Raw genomic sequence first — 15,807 nt, 5'->3', positions numbered from 1 at the left:
CCAAACTCAAAAAAGCAAAATGTAAAGAAAAAAAGCAACTATTTGTATTTGTTTTAAACAAGAGACATTGTCATTGGGATTGAAAGAAAACCACATCCCTAATGAGAAAGCCAGAGGCAAGAATCAAAAATTCCCTGAGATGACACCATATAATGGAATAAATCATCCCAGTTTACAGGTTTAGAAAAAATAAGTTTAGTATGAGTATCTTGTGACTAAAATATACAAAATGCACAAAATGTGCAGATTTTTCAGGTATATGAGTCATAAATTGCAATGAAGAGCCTGGCTTTAATTTAAATACAGTGGAACCCCGTTATGTCGATGTCCTAGGGGGTCGCCAAAAAGCATCGAGGTAACCGATGATCGAGATAAACGAAAATCAAAATGGCGGCAGTATATTAACGTGCTTGAAATTTCTTTATGTACATGCTGTGCGTTAATAAATGAGAATGTGCATGCACGTGTTTTTGAAGGTTTTTTTTTTTACACAACAGCGTTGCCGCGATTTGTTTGATGAAGGCATGTTATAAAAATACATACAGTACATGTTTATCTGTCAGGAATCCACCTGCCACGCCCCCTTCAGCCCCCTTCAGCGTGGCAGGTGTTTTCTCGGCCGCTTTCTCTGAAGCTCCCGGCTTCAATCGCGCACATCTGGTGCTCGTTTATCATCATCACCAGCTCCTATTTAAACTTCCACACTCTCACTGTCCGTTATTGTTGGTATATGTTGGTTCACGGCGGTCGTTTTTATCGCGCATGCGTATCCCGGTACGTGTCTTCCCACCGGCACTCTCTCACCGGCTGCGCTTTTCTTCCCAAAGCGCACCGCGGATTCACCCCCGTTCCACTGTATTCAAATTTTGGCATTATTGATTAAAATGGAAATTTAGGATCAAGTTTTGGCCTTTAAATGACAAGAAGTATAATTCTAAATAATTTTTTTTAAAATGAATGATGTTCATTGCCTTTTTAAATAAAGACAGGGATAGCAGACTGACTGAAGGTGTTCTGTGCATTCTTGTGGTAATCGTCAAAGAATATGACAGCAGAAATACTGGCTAGTGCTTTTGCAGCCCAACCTGCTACCTGCCTAATGCTCAGACTCCCATGACCATCGTACAGCATGCAATTTCTTTTGTTTCACAAATTTCATTTAATACAATTTTATTGGCCATTAGTCTGTTTGACAAAAGGTCAGGTAGATACAAGCTGCATTAAGTGTTGGAACAATCGTGTAATGGGCTTTTATGCAATATATCCAGACCACTTTAATGATTTCTCAGGTGAACTTGGCACACTGGGAAAAAATATATTGGAGTGAAATTTACTCCAAATAATTGTGGTTCAGGTTTTCCACCCTTTTTTTTATTTAGCAAAGCATATATTAAGTCAGGGGTGCCCAATACGTCGATCGCAATCTACCGATCGATCGCAAAGGTAGTGTGGGTAGATCACATGACATAAAAATTTCTTTTATATTTATTTATGTATTGTTTTTAAAGGTTCCCTGGTGGTCTAGTGGTTAGGATGAGGCGTTCTCATCCTAAGTGTGTAAGTGAAATTCAAACTCATGTTTATTGAACTAAATCCTGTATATCACTACACTACTGTACATACACAGTAGTTTATATACTTTATACGGACAAAGGTTTGTGAACACCTTACCGTGAGATTTCTGCATTCTTTTTGAACATCCCATTCCACATTTAGTCCCCAGTTGCTGTTTTATTGTCCTCCACTCTTCTGGGAAGAAGTTCCGCTAGATTTTGGAGTGTGGATGTGGAGGTTTTTGCTCATTTAACCACAAATGGTGTGAGTAAAGTCAGCTACTGAAGTAAGGTGAGGTGAGGAGGCCTGGGAGGCATTCAGTGTTCCAATTCATCCCAAAGGTGTTCAAAAGGGTTGAGGTCAGAGCTCTATAGCAGGCCACTCAAGATCCTCCACTCAACCTATTTAGGGCATATATTTATGGATTTATGGAGCTGGCTTTGTGCACAGCGACATTGTTATACTGAAACAGGTTTGGGTCTCTTAGTTCAAGTGAAGGAAAAATTTAATTTCTTTAATGACCTTCAATACAATTGTGTGCCTCCTAATTTCTAATAACAGTTCGAGGAAGAGACTCATATGGAAAAGTCAGATGTCCAAACAGTTTTGTCCAAATACTGTATCTTCTAAAGATAAAAATTTCTCAGGACTTAAAGAACGGCAGCTATGTTATTGGTTTCAACTAGAATTGGCATTCTAATAAACAAATCCACTTTAATAAGCCTTCATAATGGCTGGCAGAACTACTCAACACACAATATATACACCTGACAGTAAAACAAAAAAATCACTACATTAAACATTCAAACCAACAAAATGAACTCAGGAAAGTTCAGCCAGATATTTACATGAATTAATAAAGAAATCCTAAACGTTGCTTTGTTCTGAAAAAAAAAAAAAAATTTTCAGTGCAACTTTATTTTCATTTTCTAAGAACATGAAATAAAGTGAGGTTTAACCTTCACATGTCATTAAGCCATATATCCAGTAGAGGGCGACAGCTGGTTTCATCATACTTATTAAAACGAATACATAGTATGATTTTACTTATCTTACTTATCTTGTATTATATCTTATATATAGAAATATGTTTATGTGTATGTGAAATTTGTGTGCATGTGTGTGCACATGTTAACATAAGTGCAACTAATAGTATATTACTTTCTCTACATAGCTGGTAACACAAATACTAAGCATGTAACTACAGTCTTTTATTAAATAAACAATGGCATGAAAATGAAATAAAATGATAATTATAAGACAACTGGTGTAAATGTATGTGTCTCTAAGTAATCATTAGTAGCGCTACATTAAACTGGATTGGAAGGAAGTACAAATACAAGGCATGTAACCGGAAGTGCGCACCAGCAACTCACATAAATGTAAAGTATAAAGACACACATTGGTGGTGCAAACTTAAAGTGAAAATGGAACATATACATGAAATAAATTTCCCAGTGCAAATGTCATGATGTGTGTAAACGAGTCTGAAGATAAATAATAAAGAATACAGTGAAGCAGTTAATACACATGGCTATTGGTCAGATGGTTTTTGAATCTGGGGCTGTGGTTGGAACACCCTGGATATTTCAGCATTATCGAATTTTGTTATGACCACCATTTGTGAAACATGAGGAACTTTCAAGACCTCACAACACGCTGGATGCCCTTCCTAATGCAACCCTCCCCAATTTATCAGGGCTTGGGACCGGCACTAAGAGAGCACTGGCTTGTGCAACCCTAATGGCTGGGCTGGTGTGTGTGTAAATTTTACTTAAATAGCTATAATTCTCTCCAGGCCATAGTCTAAGAATCTGAATGGTACGAGTGAGACAAACTGGCTGAACGAGTTCACATACTTTCTCTCACATGTAAATAAATGTGTTGCCAGTGTTTTCTTCCAGAACGGCTAAAAGTCGTCAGTCTTAACTCACCTGCAGAAATACAAGTTCTGTTTCGTGGCACCTTCTCAGCTGCTGATTTTTAAACTCTTTCACATGAAAGATTCATGGTAAGACGATACAAACTTTTAAAACAACTGAAGGATTTTGGAAGGTAAAGTATATTTAATAATATCTTGTTTGTTTCAGGAGGTACCAGGTGATCACGTTGGTAGGTTGAATGAAGTTGGTTCCGGAGACCGACGACCAGTAAGTAAATTTTAGTCTTGGCAACAGCATAGTTTTCTCTTTGCTTCCTTTGTTTTACAACATCTTTCAACACTTGTTATATTTTAATCAAAGAAATGATGTCAAAAAGACTATACTAGCTTCAAAAACATAGGCTGTAGGTTTAAAACCTATATTTCTCTATTGTTTCTATTGTTTTCTTCATCATTTTTTTTTACGTAACCTAAATAATAGTGTACATTTGTTATAACAGTGAGCTGTTTGCAAAACTGTATGTGTTACTGCATGCTATATATATTTCAGAGAAATGTATTGCACCATGCTGCCTTTGTTTTATGTGTAGCCTCATTTCACGTGTCAGCGTGACGGACCAGAACCGATTTTCATTTGCAGACAAATAAAAAAATATAAAACTATTTTATTTGGCTGTACTTTTTGAATGAATTATTGAATGTACATCTATTTGATAGCAGTTTGGTATGTTATAACTATTCATCCAAACAATCAGTTTTCTGACATGCTACAAAACAAAACAAACAAAAAAACTAATATTGCTAAAATTTTTGTACAGGAACTGTTTTTTTTTTTTGTTGAAGAGGAAGTTACAACATGTCTCTAATAATTATTTTAAATACTTTTTTCTATGTAGTCAAATGTCACATATGAATGTATTTTTTTCCTGGATGTTTATTTTATAACTGGTTAATTAGTTTATAGGTGTTATAACTTTACTTATAATGGTGGGTTTGATTGTGTAACAATAAAAAAAAAAAAATGGCCTGAACCAAGTTTAGTTTTTTTTAATCAGTTCATTTACATATACATGTTATATTTAGCTTTTGGGCCAACCTAATTCTACACAAATAAACTAAATTCCATTTATTACTGACTCATCCTCTTTCTCAACATGTCTATAGACATTTTTGTCCTCTAACTCCAAAGCAAATATTTATTTTGATCGTTTGTTCGCAGTATAAACAAGTAGATTTTTTTGCTATGACTAGACTGCTGTACTTTCTTTGAGAAAATGGGTTGGTCACTGTAGATTTAATCTCTATAATAGTCTAAAAGAGCATCATATCATAACAATTTTTGTTTGACGTTTCTTGTTTTATTAGGGGAATATATTTCTCGATGTTTCTTCTAATGGAACACAAGCATCAGGCAGTCAGATTACACAGGTGAGGATCGACTTTTGCTGGTTCATTTTGGTGTTGGATATCTAATCACTCATTTAAGAAGTGATCCAATTCTGGACTTTTTTGTTTGTTTGTTTGTTTAATAGAATGACTTTCAGAAATCAGGGAACCCATTTCTACATCCAGCTCAGGTAAAATTGTTTTGTCTGTATCTTGAGAGTTACTACATTGTTGGGTATGACACAAAAGACTTAAAGTTTCACAAAGGAAATATTCGGTCATGCAAAACAATGTTACACTTTTTTAATCTTTCTTTTTCAAGAATGGAATTGCAAAAAAAAACAGACAGCAATGGTATTTTTTTTAGTCCTACCCTCATTCCAGATTCACGACAGTGTGTGATTGTGGATGTGATGTGGGGTGTGATATGATAGGAAAGTGCTATGTGCTACCCTGTTGTAAAATGCCTTTGTCATTCTTTCTTGCAGAACACAGAGAATGGATTCAGCTCAACAAACACAAACCCTTTTTTGACTCAAGGCAAAGTAAGCTGTGATCTGCATTCTTCAATCTTTCTCTGCTAGCTCAAAACTATAATAAAATAATAATAATGTATGGTCTAAAAAAAATTTTTTTCTTGTAGGACTCCAATGGGAACACTGTTTCCACAGACGAATACGATTTACTGTTAAGCAATGGACAAAGTAATGGGTGGCCTCACTTTTCAACATCTTCAACACCCTCATTCAAGAATGACTGGGCTGTGTTCCCACCTCCAAATTTAAGCAAGGACACAAACCAAACGCCATTTCAAAAATGGGATTCATTCCAAGATTCATTCTCTGCCAGAATTTCCCCACCTCGAACAAGCAATCAAATGACAAACATTTTCGAACCATTTAAAGAAGAAACCAGTGTCTCCCCGAGAATGCCGGCTAATGAGAAAACATCTGAAGAGAGCGATTTTGTCTTGGAATACATGCTAGCCAATCAAAAGAATGATGTGGAATCTGTTTCGTCTACATCAGCATCCAATCATTTGAATCTTTTTGAAGACAAGTTTTTACCATCTCCAATAATCGATGATAACATTTTCACAAACACAGCTTCATCTCAGTTGAGTGATATTTTTCAAACGCCTGGGTCCAGCATGCAAAATAACCCCTTAGATCAGACCTCAGCATCTGTCCAATATGATCATTCGAAGTTATCTGTGAATTCTGCTGTGAATAATGGGCAGTTCAAGCCACAGGACAGCCACTTTGACAAACTGCTCATGACCACAGACATGAGTAATGGATTATCCCAAGAGACTTCTACATTGCCCCCATTTCTTAATACATCCAAAGATGTAGGACTGGTAGGAAAATCTTTATGACTGGATTAAATGCACTTTCCTTAGACAATTCTTTCTGTCTTTACTATTATCAAAATAATTGTTTCCTGGAATAGTAGTGAAATTAATAATGAACAGAAGCTATTTACATTTTGTAGATGTTTAGAAGACGACCCCCCAAACCAACCCCACGCATTAAGTCTCGGAAGAATTCTCTGAAGAATCAAGTAAGCATAGTTCCAGAGATGTACTGGTAATACTGATAATACTGGTATCATATATTACATTGATGACATGCTTATTTAATCATATTCATACATAAAATACACAGAACATCCGTTACTATGAAAATGTTCGCCAAATGCTTGCGCCTGTTTAAATGCCATAGCACTTTAAAATTAAAACTAAGCATGACTAAGTAGGTTACTAATTATGGCTTTAGTTGGATTGAGAAATACCAAACACGTGATACACTGTTGAAAACAAATCGAAGCTGCATCCAAACAGAGGACTACAACTTTGATTAGTTGTTTTTTTTCTTCAAATCTTGTTTTTTTTTTTTTTTGTCAATTCTTCAGAATATCAACCATGACATGTTTTCCACATCTGCTGAATCTGTACCTACCGATCAGAAACCTGCACAGACGCTGTTTACACCTAACCCGCCTCTTCCCATATCCAAGCCCACTGTGCCAAAACCTCCAACTAATATCCAGGTAATTTGTGTCCAATTAGTCTCACTCGATTAATTATTATTATTGGATTTGTAAGAAAAAAGATTATGAGGACAAAGAAGATCTTAATGAGGAAGAAGTTTATTACAGCATAGCATTGACAAAATACATGAAGGACTTATGGTAAAAAAAAAAAACCCGGACAATTCCTGCATAAACATTTTATACTGTTCTTGCTTCTTTTTTTTTATTGTAAATGGGATTTATATTGAAATGCAGATCACACATTAAATATTTTTGTCTAGTCAGGTGGCTGTAAATAGTAATTTTGGTCAGGTACACCATTGCTTGGTATTGTTACAGGAGTTATTACCCAAATGTTAGGTGCTACTATTGTTTAAATAGTAATCATGGTCCCACCTTTGGTCAGAGATAGTCCTAAAATGTCTTAATTACTACTTCTATGACATTAAAGTTGTTTTGGGGATGAGCTCATTCTGACGAATGATCTTGGAGTGGAATCTGGGTTAAGGCAGTGTGTAATTTCTTATAGTTTTTGATGTGTGGTAATATACATGCAATATGCATAAAATGTCCATTCTGAATTGACTTTATCAAATTGCTTAATAATAACTCAAGACCACTGAGGTAATATTTATTTTAATTTGTGACACTTGTGCATAACCATTTCACACTGCTACAGTGACAAGAGTATAGAAGTGTGTTCCAAAGTAATTATTTATGTGTTTTGGTTTTGACAGCGCACCGTGCTACCGGGTGCTACAAAGCAAAGCCAAGTTTACGAGGACGTTCTTTTCATTGGCCAGGTGTGTGATATTGTGTGTACGTTTATTAAACCTTTCGCTTAGACATGCATGGACATGTTTGGCCATGTGGGGAGGTGGTAGCTCAGTGCTTAAAAGTGGTTAAGGCATTGGACTTTGGGTCTGAAGGTCGTGAGGTTAAATCCCAGCCACACCAAGCTGCCACTCTAAGCCCCTGAGCAAGGCCTTTAACCCCATAGCTGCTCATCTGTTTGAATGAGCTAAATGTAAGTTGCTCTATGTAAGGGTGTATGCCAAATGCCATAAATGTAAACGTTTTAACATTGTATATTTGTGCTGCTTTCCGCTTTCCTAGGAGAAATGTGTGGAGGACTGGCCAGAGGACAGCCCTGAGCTCAGCCCTGACTGGAAACCGGTATGAAATTCATTCATATTATACATATATATATATATATATATATATATATATATATATATATATATATATATATATATATATATACATATATATATATATATATATATATATATATATATATATATATATACATATATATATATGTATATATATATATATATATATATATATATATATATATACATATATACATATATATATATATATATATATATATATATATATATATATATATATATATAATATTATATTTAATAATCATTTATTAATACAAATCCTTATCTGGATTTTTTCCAGCTGTTTAGTCTTAGCGAGCCTTTGCAATCTGTAGACTCAAATTCCTGTTACAAGTTTTGCTGAGTAGAGTGTTAGTTGATGTGATGCTCTGCTGTTGTGGCCTATAGTCCAGTTTGTTGTGTTCAGAGAGGCACACCAGGGTTGTACAGAAAGGTTGTTTTTAGCTATCATAGTCTTCCTGTCAGCTTGAACCAGTATGCCATTCTTTTCTGATTTTCACCAACAGAACTTTTTTTTTACCCTGTCTGGCAATAATAAGTCATGTGTGCATTCACAATTTTAAGATTGTTGCAATACTAAATTTTTCTTTAGTATTGCAATACAAAAAAAAAAAGGAAACATTCCTTTTGCTTTTCACCGAAGGCCGATTTCCACATTCCTGTTAAAAAATGACTGATACTTTCCTGGTGTGTGAAAAGAGATCACTCATAAGGTGATATCTGAGTCATAAAGGGAAGACAAGGTGACAAGGATGTAATATCTGGAATGTAGTGGCAAGCATTGTGACTCTTGCATCACCCACTGGAGACATATGTGGTCAGACGTGCTTCTTTTAAACCAATTAAGTGCTAAAAGATCAGTTTGGTACCGAATCAGTGTGCAGATGGACATCTGGAAAGAAACAATTATAAAGTTCATTGAGGAAATGATGCGATTGTGTGAGGAATGTGTTTCTGAACAACAAGTCTGTTAAATGTCAGCTGAGCCTACTAAAATTTAAATGCCACAGCATACCTATGGATTGCAACGTCATCTTTTATTTGTGTTTTTTTACGACAAAGGTTTCAGTGAGGGAAGAGAGGATTGCACAGATAACAAAACGGTTAATATGAAGAGTTTATATCAAATAACATGCCAAGATTATCTTTCCTAATTACCTGTTGGTCTGAAAGTTCGCATTGTGTTTGCATGTTTAAGATGAATGGGCTCCATGACTCAAATATTAACTGTACATCAGCTAATTGTACATTAATGTTTACTGTACAGAAATAGTTTGGTTTACAATCCACATAATCTAAGATTAATAACACACATATTGCAAAATGTGTTGATTAAAAAAACAAAAAACTAAACTTTTTTGTGGTTTCAAGGACCTATAGGTCCTATAGTTGTATTCAGATACACAGTCAGAGTGGTTAATTTTTTGCCTACGCAATCCCAGATCCATTGAAGTCAAAGAAATTTAAGTGTGATTTGTAATTTCACTCAATTTGTGTGTGCTTTAACTACAGACAGTGGTGATATTTTCTTACTGTAAGTGGAAAGGTCTACTGTAGATGTACAAATGTGCAGCAGGGTGACATCGCTGCAGCAGCTGCCACTATCGTTTGCAATCTATGGTGTGGTCTGTTTTTACTTTGACTTTTGGTCATGATTGTTACTGCCCTTGCATAGCCTCAAGGTCCTTAAGATTTCAGTCTGCAAGATTGTTGCTGAGATACAGGTTCATTTCTTGTCCTTCTGGAATGTCAACATTCTTTTTATATCGGGTTTTGTGATTATATGCAGATTCATGATGCACTGCATTATCATGTTTGTTTTGCATTTGCTAGAGCTTTTCTGGGAAACAGTTTTGAATATCAAAGATTCCTTCATTCAAGATGATGGACATGCACATGCGGTTGCAATATGGCAGTTGCATATAAACATTTTAAGCATGTTTTTTGACCAATTAACTTTCGACCAGTGGGTGCCACTAACAAAAAAGTGCCTCAGATCATAGCCTGAAGATGCCTGCTATGTTTTGTGTCAGTGTGCAAAGTCGTGGTTGAGATGCAGCCTTATGTGTTGTTTGGCTTCCTTGTTAGATTTTTCTTTACAGTATTTGAAATGATTTTAAGAATTTTTATCCCGGATGGTCTGGCGATTTGGTGCCAAATTTAGTGTTGATAGGGCAGAAATAAAACAACAGTTTTGGACAACAAAAAAAAAAAAATCAAGACTGTAGCCATGAAATGCACTTGAATTTCAGATGTTGGTGAGCGTTCGCTTCAGCATACTCTTGGAAATTACTCAAAGAAGAACTGCTGATTTAGCACAAATTCTAAAATAATAATAATATTAAATAATTTAAAGAAAACAATTTGTTACAGTTTTTAACTACAAGTGCATGGTCTTGAAAATGGTTTTTATAATACATAGATACATTGCTAAGATACACTCTCCCCATCCTTTGTATTTGCCAGCTCGTTATAGAAGAATGGAGGAATAGCAAAAATAGTTAGATATAAGTAAACAGTGGGTGGTTTGGTCACAAAACTTGTTGCCAACCCTCTACCCATGGTTCTTAAGATGTTCATTAGTTTTTGTTTATTTGCTCACTTCTTGTTTGGTGGCTTCACTGTAAGATTTGTTGGCCCATTACAGCTAAACAATGGGGTATTAAAAAATATTTTATCTAATTTTTGTGAGGCTTACTCTGAAGATGATGTTTTGCCATTTTTCACTCTGATGACATTTGTAAATTATTGTAAAATGATACTATTTCCCCCAATTTTTTTTTACAATGTTAAGTATGATGTTCTCATAGGATACTGTTCAGTTTTACCTAATAAGATCGAAATTGATGTCATATGGAACATCAAGTCAAGTCAAGAAGATGACAAGCTCAAAGATAACATTGAGCTTGTCTTGACCCAGGAAATCTATGAATGGCTTTTAAAATTTTGGACACAAGGTTCAAATGTTCATTTCATTTCATTTCATCTTCTCCCGCTTATCCGTATTCGGGTCGCGGGGGCAGCAGTCTAAGCAGATTCCCCAGACACTTCTACGTGTCCAGGGATCGGCTGTCAAGGCCCCTGCCTTCGACTGCTGCCTAATCCTCTCAGCACCGGTCCCTTACGGTCCCTCCTGCAGGTGGTGAGCCCAGGGAAAGGTTCAAATGTTGTGATTATAAACATACTTTCAAATCAGCCCCAAAATTGACCTGATAGTGACGCTCAAGCGTTGGCCGCACTTAGCCCAAATTTGGTTAGAATACTCCTTATATCTTTGCCAGTCAGAGTGCCAAACTTCACAACTTTTAACCAGAAATTTAATAGGCTTCCATAATCACCCCTGCCAGATTACAAATATATAACACTTAAAATTATATAAATTCTATGTTTAAGGTAAATATTAATATCATTCCTTCTAAACTCTTTGAATCAATTTAATAGACCTGTGAAAATTATAGACCCACTTAAAGTTAGTTTCAACATAACCATGTTCAATGTAGTGAGGATTACAAATTAAACCAAACATGAGAACAATTCAGTCTAAAACATTAAATAGCAACAAGGAAACATGAAGTACATCATGTGCGCACATTTCTATTTCATGACCCTTTTTGGGTTTTTTTTGCACATTAAGTACATTCATTCATGTACAGTTATATCCTAAACTGGGGCATGAAGCCAGTTTATCTAAAACATGCAAATGCAATGCAAACTTTCAGACCCACAGGCAATTCAGGAAGCAAATCCAATTGCTGACATGTTTTTTTTAAGGGGGAGGAAAGAATTTTATATGAACTGTGTTGCAATCCTTTTTTATATCACTTAAACAGATAGACGTAAAGAAGCACAAATGATAGCTATGTAGCAATCCTTAGGTATGCTGTAGCTTTAAACTAGGCTCAGCTGACATTTAGTGGACTTATTTTTTAGAAGGTTTTTCTTCACGTGATCACAAAAAAAAAAAGTCACTATTATAGGGATGGCTAGTGTGATTGTTTATATATTGGATATATTTATTATAGTTATAATGATATTCATATAATAGATATATATTTGATACTTATGACTACATATTAAATATGCAGTCAAATGCCATTCCAAATATTTCTGCATATATTTAAAGCCATCACCTGTAAGACAGTGTTTGTTTTAGGCTAACTCCACCCACACATACCCCCACACTGACTAAATAGCGATTAAGTCTATGGTTATGAAAGCCTTGAATACTGACGTGCACAATATCAGTATTCTTTTCACTACACCTCTGAATGCGGCTCAATGTAACTATATGAATGTACATTTAATTTCTTTGTATACCAATGCACTGAGTTATAATTCAGAAAGATATACAATAACTTAACTTTATACTTGTGTTTATTTTACCAGTCAGGCAAATTAAAATTGAGGAGGGAGTCTATGAGGGTGAGTACTTAATGATCAGGACATTTATTCTTTTGTGTCAAAATAATAATCCCCTTTCTTGTTTCTATTTAGAAATAATGGCACTCAAATAATTTATTGCATCTTGATTGACAAAAAACTTACAGTTGAAACACTTTTATTTATTGTTCTCATTAGATTGCTGCAGAATCTGAGGCAGACACTATTGGGAGGAAATCTGGCAAAACAGTATGTTTATGAAGCTTTTAATCATTGTATAATGATATATGATCTAATATTTCAGGGTCATTGCTTTTTCTCCTTTCTTGCTAGAAACTGAAATTAAGGGTCTCTAGAAGAAAGTCAAAGGTGAAATTATATTCAAAATGAATTAATCAAATAGTGCTATTATTATAAAAAGAAGCATGTGGTTAAAAAGTGTTTGAATTTCAGGATACATCAGGAGACGACCCAAGGGTTCTGCAAACAAGCACAATTTGCGAGTCAGAGGTAATGTACTTTACATTAGCCATTTTACTCCTTTTTCCTTTGATTAATGATCTTTTTCCCCCCCAAACAATTTCTGTCACCTTAAGCACCAAGCATTTCTAACAAGTTGAATGTAGCAAAATGACCAGACAAAATGTAATGTAATGTATTGGTCTGTATATAGAAGTATACTATAATTCATGTCACCTTTATCATCAGTTAAACCTGTATTCAATATTTAACCTGTTAAAACTCAGTTGTCTTTACTTACATTTGTAGTAAACTATTAGAATCACATACAGTTTTTTGACACTTACACAAAAAACCACAAGTAAGGATTTATTTTATTTACTTACCAAACTATCTAGGTAGCAGCTAAAATTATTGCTGGTAATATACTGTATGTATTTCTAGATATTTAAACACTTGGCCCTAAAGCAAAACTTCACCATGAAACACATTAGTTATACTTATATTTTACTTATATTGGGTGCTACTTTGTTGGGCACCATTATTTTGCAGATCATTTTCCAGTATATAACTTTTATTAACAACTTTGAGCTTGTTAATTCTTGATGTAATAGCAGGGTAAATTATTATAATATTTTTCTATTCTCAGGATGGATGGTTGGGTTTGTTTGGTTTTCTATTGAATTATAATGCATGCTTCCAATGATGTTTTATTTTTTCAATAGCAAAAATATCCTGACAACTTGAACAGTGGTGATATCTATGGTGATACTTTGCCTTGGGGAAAAAAGGTGACACTACATTTTAAAAATAATTATAACTATATTTCAATCTATGTATCCATCAGCTGGTTTAAACTTGCGTGTTCTGGATTATAGGTCAATGCACCAGATGATGTTTTTCTGCCTGAACAAGAAGACCACAATGCAAACATTAAGGCCAAATCAGTGAAGGTTTTATTCACTATCTATCATCATTCTCATAGTGGTTTTGGTTTTCGGTGCGCATGAAACAATGATGATTTTATTTATTTATATATGTATATGTCTAATTCTCAACAGATTAAAAAGCCTAAATTCATAGTTCCTCATTTGCAATACAAAGGATCCAAGGTAATTCCTTTAATGATATTTTAAATGTTATGAATACATTTTGAATAGTTTTTAAGTATAAATACTCACAAATGTTTTGCTTTTCAATGCAAAAGACTCAAATATCTGTTACTTCTTTATCCAGGAAAAATCTCTTGGTGAAAGTTTTGAAAATAAATCACCATTTCAGCATGATTCCAAGGTTTGTACCATGATCTTTCAATAGCACATAATAAACGTATAAACATAGAAATGGTAGAAATTACACAAATACACAATTCTAACTACTGTGGGTAGCATTGCCTTCTCACAGCTCTAAGATCCTGAATTTAATTGTGAAATGTTCTGCTCATGTTCAAAAATGGGTTTTTAATGAAAAACATGTTGTAAATGAATGTCTGAATGTTTACCTGTGAAGAACTGGATCAGCTGCAACCCTGAACCATATAAAATAGTCACTAAGGAATGACTTGTTATGGTAATTAGGATATTGGTAGAATATCCCAATACACATGTTGTTTAAGCTATGTCTGTTTGTTGTTTTACTGGAAATTTTCACAGGTTGAACATGTTCAGGAGTTATATGGGGACAAGCTGAAGAATGTTGACCACACAAAGCCAGTGATGAAAGACTGGAGACTGGTATATATCTGATCTATTTTTTAGTTTTGTGTTGCATGGTATGCCTTCATATTTTAACAGAAATTTCCTATTTGACAGAAGGATCCACATAAATTAAAACCATCCCTTCCTCATCGACTATCCAAGGTAAATTATACTATATCTTGTAATTATGTTGATTATCCTATATTGCAAGGTTGAAAAAAATTCTCAGGTTTTGTCGCTTCAATCTTATTCCAAAAAGGATTAAATTCATTATTTTCCTCAAAATTCTAGAAACTATACCCCATAATGACAATGTGAAAGAAGTTTGTTTTCAAAATTGAGCTGCATCCTGTTTCCACTGATCATCCTTGAGATGATTCTACAACTTGATTGGAGTCCACCTGTGGTAAATTCAGTTGATTGGACATGATTTGGAAAGGCACACACATGTATATATGAGGTCCCACAGTTAACAGTTTATGTCAGAACACAAACTAAGCAATGAAGTCCAAGAAATTGTCTGTAGACCTTCGAGACAGGATTGTATCGAGGCACAGATCTGGGGAAGGGTATAGAAAACTTTCTGCAGCATTGAAAATCCTAATGAGCACAGTGGCCTCCATCATCTTTAAATGGAAGAAGTTTGGAACCACCAGGATTCTTTCTAGAGCAGGCCGCCCGGCCAAACTGAGCGATTGGGGGGAAGGCCTTAGTCAAAGAGGTGACCAAGAACCCGATAGTCACTCTAAAAGAGCTCCAGCGTTTCTCTGTGGAGAAAAACCTTTCAGTAGAACAACTATCTCTGCAGCCCTCCACCAATCAGGCCTGTATGGTACCTCAGCACTCTGGACCTCAGACTGGGACAATGGTTCATCTTCTAAAAAGACAACGACCATAAACCCAAAGCCAAGCTAGCAAAGGAGGGGCTAGGGGAAATCTCTGTGATGCTCCCCATCCAACCTGATGGAATTTAAGAGGTTCTGCAAAAAAGAATAGGAGATACTGCCCAAAAATAGGTGTGCATCAAACTCAAACAGACTTAAGGCTGTAATTGGTGCCAATGGTGCTTCAACAAAGTATTGAGCAAAAGCTGTAAATAGTTATGTACATGTGATTATTTAGTTTTTTTAATATAAATTTCAACTTCTTTCACGTTGTTATTATCGGGGTATTGTTTGTAGAATTTGGAGGAAAATAAAGAATTGAATCCATTTGGAAT

The 15,807-nt window shown here is 35.0% G+C and overlaps 1 protein-coding gene across 1 annotated transcript in view; it reads left to right on the top strand.

The window, feature by feature from the left end:
• The first annotated feature begins 3,355 nt into the window (after nt 1–3,355).
• Nucleotides 3,356–15,807, top strand: part of LOC310721544 (uncharacterized protein) — a 31,046-nt gene continuing 18,594 nt past the window's right edge. Inside the window, exons 1-20 of the mRNA XM_083533328.1 lie at nt 3,356–3,565; nt 3,645–3,704; nt 4,802–4,864; nt 4,969–5,013; nt 5,311–5,367; nt 5,466–6,182; nt 6,317–6,385; nt 6,737–6,874; nt 7,594–7,659; nt 7,973–8,032; nt 12,439–12,474; nt 12,631–12,681; nt 12,766–12,801; nt 12,886–12,942; nt 13,617–13,682; nt 13,770–13,844; nt 13,953–14,003; nt 14,128–14,184; nt 14,544–14,624; nt 14,703–14,750. Coding sequence (XP_083389454.1) covers nt 3,563–3,565; nt 3,645–3,704; nt 4,802–4,864; nt 4,969–5,013; nt 5,311–5,367; nt 5,466–6,182; nt 6,317–6,385; nt 6,737–6,874; nt 7,594–7,659; nt 7,973–8,032; nt 12,439–12,474; nt 12,631–12,681; nt 12,766–12,801; nt 12,886–12,942; nt 13,617–13,682; nt 13,770–13,844; nt 13,953–14,003; nt 14,128–14,184; nt 14,544–14,624; nt 14,703–14,750 — 1,836 coding nt within the window. The 5' untranslated portion in view covers nt 3,356–3,562. The remainder of the gene's footprint in view (nt 3,566–3,644; nt 3,705–4,801; nt 4,865–4,968; nt 5,014–5,310; nt 5,368–5,465; nt 6,183–6,316; nt 6,386–6,736; nt 6,875–7,593; nt 7,660–7,972; nt 8,033–12,438; nt 12,475–12,630; nt 12,682–12,765; nt 12,802–12,885; nt 12,943–13,616; nt 13,683–13,769; nt 13,845–13,952; nt 14,004–14,127; nt 14,185–14,543; nt 14,625–14,702; nt 14,751–15,807) is intronic.

This window comes from Silurus aristotelis (assembly GCF_946808225.1).
Source record: "Silurus aristotelis genome assembly, chromosome: 27".
NCBI classification, from domain to species: Eukaryota; Metazoa; Chordata; class Actinopteri; order Siluriformes; family Siluridae; genus Silurus; species Silurus aristotelis.
The sequence above is the reverse complement of the archived record's forward strand: the minus strand, read 5'-3'. Positions and strand labels throughout refer to the sequence as shown.